At 38.5% G+C, this 15198-nt stretch overlaps 1 protein-coding gene across 3 annotated transcripts in view; it reads right to left on the bottom strand.

The window, feature by feature from the left end:
* pde4ba (phosphodiesterase 4B, cAMP-specific a) overlaps positions 1 to 15198 on the bottom strand; it is a 118847-nt gene that overhangs the window by 82938 nt on the left and 20711 nt on the right. Inside the window, exon 1 of one of the 3 annotated variants that reach the window (XM_088425177.1) lies at positions 9870 to 10798. The exons of the other annotated variants lie outside the window; for them this stretch is intronic. Coding sequence (XP_088281303.1) covers positions 9870 to 10093 — 224 coding nt within the window. The 5' untranslated portion in view covers positions 10094 to 10798. Of the gene's footprint in view, positions 1 to 9869; positions 10799 to 15198 lie in introns of those variants that run through there. 3 annotated transcript variants of the gene reach the window in all.

Raw genomic sequence — 15198 nt, 5'->3', positions numbered from 1 at the left:
TATTAAATTTTATTCTGTTCTATACATACTAATTGTTGTACACCAACAAAATCTGCCTATGGTAAACACTTGGCAATCGCAATTAGCATTAGCACACTAGTGATTCTGCTTTAAAGTCAACAGACACTAACTATTATTTAGAGCATACATAAATAAAGTTATATGTACATTTTTATCTTACAAATGTCATAATGTGCGGCAAGTCACTTGCATACAATGTTTCAACTATATTTCATGAGTAGAAGAAGAGGCAACTGCCTGTTAATGGTACTATGAGGTCAATAACTTCCTGTTCTTCTTCATTGTCTTCTTGATGAGCAGGTCAACGGAAACTATCCCAAACTTGTGATAGCCTCTACTTTATTGGAGAGGCTTTGGACCTTGCAGCACTGCGTACGTCTACAAGAAAGATTTGGGCAGAAAACTGTGGCGCAAACATTGTTTTGGCAGAGCTTTGAGTCAGATATTTTGTAGACAACTCATCTTTAGTCAACTGGGATAGGCAACAGCAAGCCTGCGACCCTTAACCGGCTCTAGAAAATAGATGAATGGATGGAAAGTGTACTTAAAAATCCTTGGGATTTGATGTTTTAGGCACTCAATGAAAACACTTGAGAACACTCTAACTGCAACTCAATAATTTAATTTTGTGAGAGGCACAGATTTATTCATCAGCGTTCAGTGCGATTTTTGGAATCAAAGACAAGAACACAAGAGGAGTTGAACCAGAATATCAATGCTGCGGCCAGCTAGGCACATAGCAAGTTCATTGCTCTTTTTCTGTCCAATCTACTGATTTGTTGCCAACACAAATCACTGATTTGGAGATTTGCTGGATTTTTCTTGGTGGTCCAAGACCAGAATACACAGTGTGCAAAACAGAGTCTTAGTGTGTTATGTTGCACGCTATATACACTCAAGGTTAAGTAAAACTGACACACAGGGAATCCTCTCGTATTAAAATGTCACATTTCATGATGATCACAGCTCTTTCGAGACATTATGTTTTGCCAGTGATGTTTTGCCCCTGTTAGTACGTTCATCCTTTGGCTTGTCTTCTTCAGCTTCCAAAAATGCTTGTGTTGGGTTAATTAGGAACTGTCTATCTCTATCCACCCGTGCTTATTCGAGTAGTCAAAAAATGACTCATCGCCGGGTTTACATGGAGCCCTTCGGATTAGAATCCGGTTAGAAGATGAAACCAAATGAAAATACCTCATATAAAAATCCCAATTGGAATAAACAGGCCAAATGTATTTGAACGCATTCTGATTCACAGAGAAGGAATAGTCCTTTTCTCAATCCAATGAGTACAAATAAGTGCAAATAAGTACAAATGTGCAGCATCCTAGAGCATATGTACCTGATGATCATTCGATGAAGAAAACTTGTAAAAGTGACAAGAGCCATGATCTGCTACAGCTCACCAACTGGTAGGAAAAATCTGGATAAGAAAGCAGTGCCAATATTTGAGTGCCAACATCCCAGCATGGATAAACGCCAGCCACATGCTACTGTGTGACACACAGGTCACATTTACTAAATACACAAGCACAGCAAGCTACAATCACAACTTTAAATGTGTTACCTCCACAGCGGATATTGGTAATTTGTAATTAAAAGAAAAAAAAAAACCTTATTGGCACTACTTAAACATTAAAGACAAAAAATGGGAGAGAAAACCCATGCAAGGATCTCCAAAACTCACAAATATGGCAGATGTGTGTCCTTAGGTGTGATTGAGTGTGTGAATGGTCATTTGTTCCTGTGTGCCCTGCAATTTACTGGCGACCAGTTCAAGGTGTCCCACGCCTATTGCCTGTAAACAGCTGGGATAGGCACAGGGACAGGCAAGCCTGTGACCCTAGTGAGAATAAGCGGTCCTAGAAAAAGGATGAATAGATGGATTTAAATAGGCTTGACGCAATCAAAACCAAAAAAATGTTAACTCTTGTTGTGTTTGGGGTATATTATGGCAATTATAAAAAGTATTCACCAGGCCAAAAATTCCCAAATTTGCCAATAAAGCATACCGGTTATTTTACTAATCAATTAGTATGTTGATTATTTTATAAATTACTCTGACTTTTTGAAAAGCATGTTTTTTTTCCAACCCTCTATTTATAAAAAAAAAAAAAAAATGCATAACATCAATTCGTATTCGCAGTACAGAAAATGCACAAATTGGAAGTGCAGAAAATTGGCAATACTGATGATCAATGTTTTCCAAAGTAAGATCATTGTGATATTTTGGATCATCACAACGATAATCCATCCAATTTCAGCCCAGGAGGACAACAGAAATCAAGCATTTAATTTTGACGAGCTGAAATTCTGAGCACTTAGCCAATTTCAAATTAAAACAAAAACCTTAAATGTTTTATCGAATATCAAATACAATTTAGATTAGTTTGAGTGTGAATGAGTTAATATATATGTATATATGTGTGTGTATATATATATGCATTTTTCCGTGTGTTTTGCTTTCAAAAACGCACACAAACTTCAAATCCAATCATTACTCACCTCATCACATGCACAGTGCACAAGCAACAGATAGTGAATCTCTCTAAGGATATGTGTGTGTCGGTGGTGGTTCCCCAAAGGGCCACGGTGACGATGAGTCAAGGAGACAGGAAGTACATGTAGAACCAATCAGTGAAAGTATGCTGGACATTCATGCATGGCACAGACAAAAATATACACTCAGGTGTTGGCAAATGTATCTAGATCAACTGCTAGTCCTCGTTGACTTTGAGCGAGAGGTACGATACACGGTCGCCAGAGCACAGCTAGTTCCTCACTGCAGCATAGTAATAATAGTCATATTGTTTACAGATATGATGCCTTTTCACAGACATACGGCAAAATATGTATTATAATGTTGAGGGAAACACTTTAAAGAGCTCCTCATCTATACAGAGTAAAACATTAAATTCTGCTCAACTTCTTTATTTATTCAAGCACAGCAGAAACAATGACTGAAGTTTCTGCACCAGTGGGTCCAGTCTCAGCATGTATTCATTCCATCAGATAAGGAAAACGGTGCATAGTGGAGGTATGCCTCACTTCAGCATTGCTGCACATTATAACTAGGCTAAAGAATGAGCATGATGCTGCAGTTTCTTTCAGTCAGTGACAGTCCGCAATCAAGAGGACAATTAGTCATTCATTCAGGGGAGTAAACATGAATTATGGTAGAAATAATAGTCAAGAGTATTGTGTTTCAAAAATAAACACGTGCAAAACATTGCCAAGGTATGTGCAATTAAGAAACACTTAACATGCAATGATTCATCTTAATTACAAATGTCACCTCTGAAAATGACAAAGTATAAACAGTACAAAGGCGTTATGATCATTAATAACCCTTTAGTAATTTAGTGTGTTTTCATCTTCATGTATATTACCCCTATATTGATAAAACTGACAATTATAAGACTGACAGGGTATCTTCGAATGGCATTTTTGTCTTCATTTAGTTTTGTGTTTGGCTGCAGACTATTCAATCATTTGTGAGTTATTATTATTATTACCGTATATATATTTTTTGTCCAATCAAATGTCAACGTAGCCTATGCATTACAAAAAGCTTTTCTACAGGCCAAAGTGTTTTAAAAAGTGATTCCCCAAATTGGTATGGGACATATCTGCTTCTATAGACAGTAGAAAACAAAAACAAAACAGAGCAAGTAGGGCAAGTGTAGTGTGAGGGCCAGTTCACCTCGTCAGTGAAATTGTGAGTGACAACACATGAAGTATATGTTCTATGGCCAAGCTTTAAGCAAATCCAAGAACATCATGAGGCAACAAATGTCTTCCCATCGGCCCCATTATTCAGCAGCCAGACAAAGACTTTCTATGCTTAACTTGCGTGGAACTGTGGTACATTTCCAGTCAACAGTCAAGAAAAATATTGGAAGGATTTAACATGATCAATGTGCGTATGTAATGAGCCATGTTTTGGCGTTTCATTGACGTGTGGAACTTAAACATGGTTGTCCCAAGTGTTTCTCCAAATCGCTGCCAAGATAATCACATTACAGTCATAGGAATAACCACAAACGCACACACACACACAGCCATTGTCATCACGCTCCCTCAGCCATCCCTAATAGTTAACTTTGTGCTTGGCTGATTCAGCACAGCACAGCAGCAGATAGAAATGGAGGGTGCTGAACCGGGTCATGAGAGGAGGTTGAAGAAAAGCCAGAGGAGGAAGATGAGGATGGTGATGGGGAAGGGAAATAAAGGTATCATACACATTCTGAGGTTACTTTGCATCCTTTGGATAGGACCGTGCAATTCAAAATGACTTGAATGTCGACTTAAGCAATACCTTGACTTACAAGTTCAAATTCACTGTGACCAGGCTCCTAACTCTAAACACATGCCTTAAAATTGCTCTAGTACAGTAGTAGGACCAGATTCAAACATACATATGTTTAATATACAGGGAAAAGAGGGTCACAACTGTTTAATAAGCTTCAGGAATATTGATTGTTATTTGCACAAGTGAAGAATATACTGGTAAGTATACGCCTGAAAGTTGTTACATTGTCTTTCTTCATGTGTTGCAACACCACTTGTGTAAAAATATCTATTGCCGAAAGAGTTTGCTTTGTGTGTTAGTATTAAACTAATAGATTTTCAGAAGACAAAGATGTGGCGCTTGGTGAAATGCACATTGTAATTCTTTAGTATTATGTTTAGTTTTCCCAGGGATCATCAACCGCAATGAACAGCTTGAAGAAAGCACTTGGCATTGTGAAATTATTCAAACTGGCAATTGATATAAAGTTTGTTGTTACTTACTAAAGACATAACATAGCAAGTAAATTAGTACGTGAGGTGAGGGAAGGTTGTGGACCCTAATGTTGAATGGCCAGAAGCAATGTGCACTCAACAATAGTAAGTTATTATGAAAATGACAAAAAAAAAAAACAAGGGTACAATAAACTTACAGGAAAATAACTCACGAGGACAATGAGGAACTAACATCAACATTGACAACACTTTGAAAATGACCCAACAAGACAACAAACAACAAAACACCAAACAACCCAGAATGTGAAAACATGAAATCAAAACCCACCAAAAGCCCAGAAAAGAAAAGAACACAAAACCCAATACTAACCCGAAAACAAAGAATACCACTGAGAACATAACATTTTTAGACTATGCAACAATGTAAGCTGGCAGTGAATTTTGAAACAGCAACTCAAGTCTTAGAACAAACATAATAAATCCCCAAAAAGACACTAGTAAGCCCATTAAATGTATAATTGATGACTCAGAGAGAAATATTAAAGGCCATGTGATAGCTTGATTATTATTTTTTGTCTGCCTTTTTACAATCGCTATCATATTTTTTTTAAGTATTTTGAGTTCGAAGTTAAAATTTAGGCTCCACCTTTGCTGTGTGAAGTGGGTTTTCTACAGATTTTAAAAGCATGCAAGTTAGGTGCATTGATGACTAAATTGCTCAAATTTATGAATGAGAGTGAACATAGTTATTTTTCCATTATTGACACAGTCAACCAGGATATGCTCCACTCACCCACGGCCCTAATGAAGACAAGGTCTAAGAAAATAAATGGATGGAAAATGTTCAGTCATTTTTAAAGAATGGGGCCAAGCTCTATTTTCCAGCACCATGAAGTAGTTTGACAATGTTTTTTATTGTCCTCATTTTATGAACAAAAATCACCCTTCTCCTACCACTATATTAGCATGGCCTTTTCTTACTTTCAATTAGTTTCTTTCGGACGCCTTGACATCGTTTTTGTTTGAGTGGAAAACAGCAATTATACGCGTCAGCCAGCCGCCCATCAAACATTTACATTATGTGGTGGTGCTCCGGATTACAAAGCCGGAGAGAACAAAAAGGGGACCGGAGAAAGAAAGACGGCCAGCAGAAACAAAGACGTGAGAAAACACAGTAAACTAAGGCAGTGTGCAAGTTGCACAAAGAAAGCCGCAGACAGAAAGCAAAAAAAAAAAAAAAAAACACTGAAGACGACACGGACAGACAAAGCGAGCGTAAAAGTGACTGAGACAGACCGAGAAAGGGGCAGAGGAGCAGCTGACTGGCTCAAACAGAACACTCTTTGTCTGAGTGCCAGTGGGTCAGGAGTTCACCAGGGACAAATAATGCTAGCATGAGCAATAGCAAGGATGGAATTCATCAAAGATTGTACAAAGCCTTCGGAAATTCAACATTCCTGCTGCAAAATATCTAAAAATAAAATGAGCGAAGGGGAACGATGTGTATGGTTCCGAAGTAATACGGTATGTGTCAATATATTCTTGATTGCATGTTGATGGTGCTTTCTGGTTATTTGTTATCAGCGTAAAGAGAGTTTCAAGAGCATACAAAAAATTGTACATCCTCAGAAGGAGTGCATGCTCTCACAATGATTAAGTACAGTAAAATAAAGTATCGCTTCACTCGACTCATCACTAGGAAACATTTTCAAGTGAAGCTCTACTGTGATCAATGCCACAGAGGGTTTCTGGTGCGACACAATCTACAAATATAACTTTTGATAATAATTGCAAATTTTAAAGTAGAGATTTTTTGGTATACCTTTTAAAAATGTTTTATTGCTACTTTACAACCCCCCATTTGTTTGCATTAATTATAGTATACCATTTGATATATTATTGTAATTTCCAACAAGAAAAAACAAATGACAAAAGTAAGACTCTACATTGAACATTAAAAAAAAAGGCTTAACAGTTTGTCAAACAAAACGACAAAAGGTTATATGTGACCCAAAAATATAAAACAATATGGCTATTATAAACTAGAGGTATCAAAATGAATCGATTGACAACTATTCTATTTTAATAATGGCGTACTCGTTTAGCGTTTGACCTTTGATTGTCCGAATGTGTCCAAAAGTGTCTTTTTTTTTTTCCACAATGATCAAGTTTTGAAATATGAAAGTGCCTTTTCCCACAAAAACACCATAAAGCACAACTGCTATGGACTTTTTTCTGTTTGAGATTGAAAAGTCTGAATGCATTTGAATGCACCACTGGATAGCCGATAGCGCTAATGCTGAAGGCTCATGCCGTATCATACAATTACAATGATAATTGACTAGCGGTTTCTAAGCATCCTTAATCAGGGATTCAATATGATTTTTAAATGGCAGTGTGTTGATGTTGATGTTGTGATGGCAAAACTGAGTTGCGAGGAGAAAAGCTAGCTGATACCAACCACCGCTGCGAAGGTCAACTTCAAAATAAAAGCATACTATGGCAGCCCATGTAGTATTTAATGTGTGTATTTTGAAGTTGGCCTTCATTGCTGTGTGATGTGATGTTTATTGCCTCTTTCTTAGTAGTGTGCGCCCGATGGAATTACACAGAAACTGACAAGAAGTATATTTGTCCTGTTTATTCATTTCTAATGCATAAAATAGATTTTGGGTCATTTTATATTGATTCTGAATTGTAATAAATGAGAGTGCTGATTATTATGTGAATCAGATTTTGCCTTGGTTACACAAAAGATTACCGGAATTGATCCATATATTCATTTATAAAATAAATTTAAACACATTTTATATCTATCCGTTATCTTTAGTCGCTTATCCTCACTTATGGGTTGCAGGCTTGCTGGTGCCAATCCCAGCTGACTCCGGGCAGTAGGCGGGAAACACCCTGAACTGGTTGCCAGCCAATTGCAGGGCACACAAAGATGAAAAAACATTCACACACCCAATCTCACCTAAGGACAATTTAGTATCTCCAGTACACCTGCCACACATGATTTTGGAGTTTGGAAGGAAGCCGGAGTGCCCGGAGAGAACTCACACGGGCGAGAGAACATGCAAACTCCACACAGGAAGGCCAGAGCGAGGTGTACTTGAACTTGAGTCCCTGAACTGTGAGGCGGACCTGCTAATCACTGCTCCACCGAGCCGCACCCAGAAATTTTGGATTGATTCTGGATGGTAATAAATGAGAATCTTGATTATTATGTGAATCTGATTTTTGGCTACAGAATGTTTCGTAATTTAGATGCTTCCAAGTCAGCACCTTTTGACCAGATTAAATCTTCGTGCATCTTGGTATTTTCTCAGTCAACTTTATCATGTGGATGATACGTTATAACTTGCAATGACCTTTCCTTCAAAGCTGAGCATTTTTTCGAGTAAATAGCATGAAAGTCTTGACCTCTGAATATGTGAGGACATTTGAATCGGAATGTTTCTAAACTTTTGACTTTGTGATATTTACATATTTTGCATTTACCTTTATTCCGTTATGTGTTTTTTCTCCATCCACTCTTTTTGGTGACAGAAAAACGTGCTTAGTACTTAGGCAAATTTATCATAAGAACAACTGTTAATTAGCTATACTGGACCAATGTTGTGTCTATCGTGACAAATGAGAGTTCAACTCATAAACTGTGGACTTACGAGCAAATATAAAGAACACTGGTGACATCTTAAATAGATTTTAACATTTTTCCTCATGTTTTTCTTCTCATATCCCCTTCTCCTTTGTACCCACCCAACCCCCACAGATCCCGCTTTGCTCAGAAATAGGCTATACACGAAGAGATAAAGCGGTATGAGTCCCTGGGAGCGCGTAAAGGAAAAAGAGAGACACACAGAAACAGGAGGGCATTTAAGACCTAACAGAGTCATAGACCAATATGAATATTTGCACATGCACACGTGGTTGCACCAGGACACACATATTCGGCGTAAACTACTCAATTATGGCATCCTATTTCCACAAAGAAACACGCACACAAAGCGTGTTATCTCCTTTCCATCATATAAACGGCACAGCCTGCAGATACAACATGCAGGAACAGATCCATATCTACACTCATTTCCTATTTACACACACTAAATCCCTCCCTTTGCAATGACAAGCCTACTTCATCATTTCTGAACACAGCTCTGGTAGTTGGGCTTCACCTTTATAAATCGGATTCAAACTGTGGGCTGGGAACAAACAAAGGGATGTGAAGTTTTTTTGTTTTGTTTTTTTTCCAAGGGACAAAAGTCACTTTGAGACTCCAAAGTAGAAAGTCCCCTATGCCACTAATCCATACATTGCATAATACAGCAAACACTCCCTTCACGTTTACAGCGGTGGCGGTTGACTGCAGAAAAAACATTAGGGCGGAGAGCGTGGGGGTAGGGTGAAAATGCCCAAAATAGAAAATGGCAAAGTGATTCATTCATAAAGTCAGGAAGTGAAGATGTAATGCTTCAACAAATCATGTGCTCTACACATCATATACATTATGTAGAGATGGGTTCAAATGTATTGTGTTGGTTTACCATCTAAATAGTGACCTAAGATGTAAAATATTTCACCCACCCAAAAATGATTTGAGGATAACAAAAATGCTCATGAGAATGCAACACACAACAGAAAAGAGCAAATGTAGACCGAAAAAGAGGACAGAGAATCATGTATGTAATTTGTTGTTACATTACATAATTTCTTAGCCCGGTGGCAAATCATCGTACAGTTGTCATGTTTTATCTGGCCTCACTCAGACAAGAAATCTGAATCTAAATTGAAATTAGTTGTTTTATGAGGGATGAGTCTTTTTTTTTTTTTTTTTACTTTTTCACGATACAAAATTGCATTTGCTCCATTTTCTTTCCACTGTGACTCCATGATTCATCCCTCTTGTTTGTTTATAGTGCCACTTATCTTGGTTTCTCCATCCACTCGCTACAGGCTATTTTTCTCAATTATATCCAATTTCCTCATCATTTTGTCTTTCCATTTCATCTACCATGTCCCATCCCTTGCACCAAACCCATTTTTCCCATGCTCACTCCCAGTAGGGTTTGTCCCCACCTTGTTTCTCCCATCAGCCTTACCAGGTGTGAGCTACAGTGAAGCGTCGCCTCTGTCTGATGCTCTTGTTGACCATCAGCTTGCGGAAAAGCCGCGGGGAGCTCCGTGGGGAAAGTTTCGGGGATGTAGCGCACCGTTTCCCTCCCGTCACACCGGGGACCTTGGGGGGCTCCAGTTCCAGATGCATATGCTCTTTGAATGTCCTGATGCAGGAGTCCATCTCAACGCTCAGCTCGTTTGAGGACATCTTCGGGGGCTGGATGACTTTCAAAATCAGCCAGTTTTTGTCCAGTCAGCTGCTCATAGAAAGGCTTCCTCTTGGATTAGATGCAGTCAGATAAGTCATATAGATACGCGCGCCCCAAAAATAGCCAACAAACCCTTTGCGTCGTTTGGGGCTGCTTCGCCTCGGCGCCGTTACGAAGGTGTTTAGGGATTAGCCAGACAGCAGTCATGCCCACTCCCTTTCTCTGCTGCACCGTGCTTTTCTTCTGGTCGTCTTGTCAGCTGAGGCTCTCAAGAGGCGTTTACGCGCAGTAGAATTACATCCAACTCCTTGGAGAACAGGAGAATTCCCTGCCTCTCACCTTCTTAGTCTAGATGGCACAGAAGTTGCTTCTTGCCATGTTTCTGTGTCACTCTTGGCTCCAACTAGAAGCACATCCCGGGACCAACTCCTTCTCGCAGTCCATCCACGCAGTTTGATGCTGGAGAGCGACCTTATGAAAGATTCACAGGGGCTTAAAATTGCATCCTCCTGTCTTGCTCTGCTCTCTCCATCATCTCCTGCTTGACTGACTTTCTCGGTGAGAGAGCAGCCCAAACCTCCCTCAAGGCACTCCCGGTGTGGCGCACAGTGTCTCCAAGAGCTCCTAGAGCAGCGAGTCAGATTGTTCGTCACTTTTACAAGCGAAGTGGAGAGCAGAGCCCAACATGCAGGGAAATGCTTCACTTGCTCTTTCATTCAGGATACACACAGCTGAGGAGCCCAGAGCATGCATGCAGCGAGCGCAAGCCACACCTCCGCTTGACGCCATTGGCTGGCTGCTGGAGTGACGACAAGCTGCCATGCTCGGTAACAGGTTGTCTGACTTATTTATTATTTTTTCCTATAGAGGGGATTTGTGGTAATTCTAATGATGGTGTGACCTTTAGTGGGGAAGGGAAGCAGCAAGTGGAGGCCAAGAAAAAAAAGTGCATAAGCGATTAAGGCAAACAGCTTAATGGGTATCCGGAACCAAAACACGCACACGACGCAAAAGGTCAGCTGATTTGAATGAACACTAACATGCAATAGTGCATAAAAGTCATTTGAAATAAAGCGTGCATTAAAACACTGTAGCGTTAACAATCTCTCTCTCTCTCTCTCTCCCTCTCTCTCTCCCACTCTCTCTCTCTCACATACACACACACCCACACACATTCATGAATACTGTATGTATTTTTTTTTCTCTGAATGGAAGCTATCTAACCATTTCCACAGAAAGGAGGAACATATTTATAATGGGAAAAAGGTCAATACTACCAGAAAGTTACATTTTGAAAAGGAGCAAAAAAAAAATTCAAAGTATTAGCCATGTGAATCTGGAATATATAGTACCACTCAAAGGTTTAAAAACACCCTCTAATTCGGTGAGTTTTTCATTATTAAAAAAAATAATAAAAAGCTTGGAATGCAGATTAATACCTATGTTATTCAATGACATCATGAAGAAATAGGGATGAAATTCCATCCATATCTTGACCGCGTAACCTCGTCTTTCCCAGCCATCTTTGGGCAGTGGGCAGGGTGCACCCGAAGAGTTAGCCCATCAATAGCGGGGCACAAAAAGGCAAACAACTGGATTACATGGCAAAAATAATAATACTGCATTTCATTAAAGCGCCTTTGAGGAAGCTCAAAATTGGTATGTAAAACATTAAAACTCAGAAAAATGAAAATAATAATTTATAATTTATATTGTTCAAAGTAAATACACTAGAATTTTTGCCCAGATTACAGATTCAGTTCACAGCTGTGCATGATCAAGAGTTAATACCTGACGTTTACGTTTACCTGACCTTAATCTTTGACACTGTTTTTATTTCAAAGTGTATTTGGATTTGAAAGTGACCGTAACTGTATAGCAGACCATTTGGTCACTTTTAATGTCAGTTCTAATTTTGCTGATGGGTCAACAACTGTTTTTCCACATAAAATACATAAAATAAAAATATATTTTCCCACTTGCTGTCAACTGAAAATGACATCGAAGTTGCTCAATGCCCAGATAACAACCAAACACAGATCTACATTATTTGGTACAAATGCCAGGGGCAGACCTAAGGCAAAGGCAAACAGACAATTGCCTCAGTGTTCAGATTCCAGAAGGCCCTAAATGAACTAATTATTCACGTTTTGGTTGCTGTTTTGCTTTTGTTTGTTATTTTTAATAACATAATCATTATAGTTTTGATCTTATTCACCTGCTTAAAAAATTGTAATCTGTTATGTTCATTTAGACCGTTTGCCTTTCTATGTTCCTACCATTCACTCATGTTATGGCACGTGTGCAGACTTGATTGAAGAAGATGAAGAAGAAAAAACGTGGTTGGCGCTATTATGAGGAAATTTAGGCCAAGTTACCCCTTGTGGAGTGATGAAGAAGGTGAGAGTAAAACAAACTTTATTTTTACTTAAATCAAAACTAATGGTTTCATGGATTGATTTTTTTCTGTGACAGCGAATGTGTGTAACGGACAACAGCAAGCACTGCTGTCTTGAGGGGGATGCACCAGAAAAGAACAAGCAAGAGACGCTTTTCACCACATGCACTGAATCATAAAGTGATCAAAATAGAAAACTATAAAAAGTTATCATAAAATTCTTATCGACTGCATCAAAAACTGAGATGAGTCAATTATCAGATTGTAATCATGAAGGATCTTCGGATCAGACCTTGTGGTTGAGGTCAAAATAAAACTTTTGTAAGAGCAGTACATGGATATGGATCTCTGGTTTTGCCTTGGGCCTCCAAATGACTGAATGTGCCTCCGGGTACACCCAATCTGTCCATTTATGCACTCAGATCGACAGATATCCAATATGTCCTACATTTGGAAGAGTTATGATTTCAAAGAGACAATGTAAGATGGCCATACACATGTATTTTTTCTCTTTACAACATTTGCACATTGTTCCATTGAGAACATAAAAAAATATTTTGTTTTAAACATGCAAGCCATAATTTTAAACATGCAGCGTACATCCAAACAACACATTTTATTATATGTTGTAATGCCACTACAGAAGGTAACCTGTGATGATAAAAAGGAGAAATATGGAAAAAATTATGAAAAAAAATTCTGAATGAACTGGTTGAGCCGCAGCAGTGAGAAACACTACATACGTCAAAGGTTAAATAGCCAACATTTTTTTAGCCTTTTTATTTACAGTTTACTTGTTTTTACACCTTTACTACACCTTTGATATCGAATATTTTTGGTGTTCGGATAGCCTAAGGAAAATTTGAATTGAATATTGACTTCATTTTTAACTATGCTAAGCAGCACACTACTTTTGTCAGTTTACATGAATCTTTCACCATAATCGTGGCCTAAAAGATGAATCTGCCGACAAAAACAGCACATTTGAGTCAGCATGGTTTACTAAAATGTGATCAGTAGCAATGGCAACTGTATGAGAATCAAAGTGTGCAGTCATTTACATCTATGACATCTGCCTATATAGTGCGGTTGAGCGCTGCTAGCTAGCAGCTAGGCCGGTAAACATTGTGACAGTATGTCAATGTCAGCGTGATTCATTTGTTTGTGAGCTCCCCAAGTTCTGAACGGGATTTCAGAACAATGTTGTGTTGTTTGTATGAAGAGTCGGGAAGAGGAGTTGCAGTAGAAAAACTAGTCAAGTTCTTATGCAATGACAGACTGCTGGGAAAAACTTCAAAATAAATGCATACCAAGGCATTCGTGTCCATATAATGTTTGGTAAATGTTTATTTTTTAATTTGGCCTTCTAACTGCATTTCTGGTGCATTTCTGGTTTTGCTCTCATGCAAAGCAATCACAACTGTTGCTGTGATTGGCTTCACATATTTTTTCTGTTTGTACACTAATATGCATAAGAAATAATGCTAATAATAAGAAAAAAATGAATCGAGAATTTTTTAACAGACTTATTTGAATTACACTAGAACTCATTTCAGCCCAGACAATAAAAGGCTTTACAGTTTGACTTTCAGTTTCCATCAATGCCTTGACAAAGTCGTAAAGGAAATAGGTAAGTTGTCCTCATGTCTCTCTGCTAAAATGTACATACACACACACACACACACACACACACACACACACACACACACACATTTGGACATTGTTTTAATGTTAGAATAAAAGCACAGTGCACATTCATAAAATTAAGACTATCAAAGTAGGTCTTGAGAGCTGCCTTCTCTGCTGACACCCTTTGAACAAAGTCAGCATTGGTCAAAAGGATTCAAAGACTAAAATTACAGAATATGCCGTAGGCAGATTGAAAAACAATAAAAGAAAAGAAATTGTATTCTGAGCAGTATAACTGAAAAGACACTTACTTGGGACATTCTGCAAAATAACTGTGCTATAAATAGCATCTCACAGTGAAACCTTTGCAACAAGGAAAATATGCGTTGGGACTTGTTCATGCCAAAGGCAAGTGGATCTTGCATGTCTAATAGTGGGTCAGGTTTTGGTGATGGGGGTAGGGGTGTCTATGTGTCAGCTAATGTCCTGATATGAGAGCCTTAATGTAGTGTCTCCAGTTATATAACCTCCTCTCTTCTTAACACTCTCTTTCATATTACATGCTTTGCTTGTGAGGGGAAACAACGGTGCATTGTGACCCCGATTAGAAGACATAAATTGATACACAAAGGTTTGTGGAGTAACAGAGTAAAGAGGGGGAGTGGGAAAAACTCAGACAACAGAGGACATTCATGGAAGAATAATGAATGGGTCAGCGTGAAGACAGTTAAAGGGGGAACAAATACAGGTTATAGCTTCAAAGAGCTTTGTTATTTTAGTGTGCATTATCTTTATGGGGTTTAACATATACTTGCATTAGGAGAATTGTAACACTAATATGCACGGATTTAATCTCACCATAGGTATAAGTGAAGATTTAAACATTTGGTTTGTGGCCATATTAGAGTCCTCGATTGAGATGCATGATTTTGGATGATAGGTGGAAACCCAGACAGCATGGGGGGAATAGAATAGAAAACATTTTATTTTGTAAAAATGCATCACAATTAGAGGATGCTCAGGAGGGTAAGCACTTAAAATGTCTGCCAGAGAACAACACTTAGCCTGCCATGATTA

The sequence above is a fragment of the Hippichthys cyanospilos genome, chromosome 10 (assembly GCF_059441005.1).
Source record: "Hippichthys cyanospilos isolate Australia breed blue-spotted pipefish chromosome 10, RoL_Hcya_1.0, whole genome shotgun sequence".
NCBI lineage: Eukaryota > Metazoa > Chordata > Actinopteri > Syngnathiformes > Syngnathidae > Hippichthys > Hippichthys cyanospilos.
This window is presented reverse-complemented; position numbering and strand designations above follow the sequence as displayed.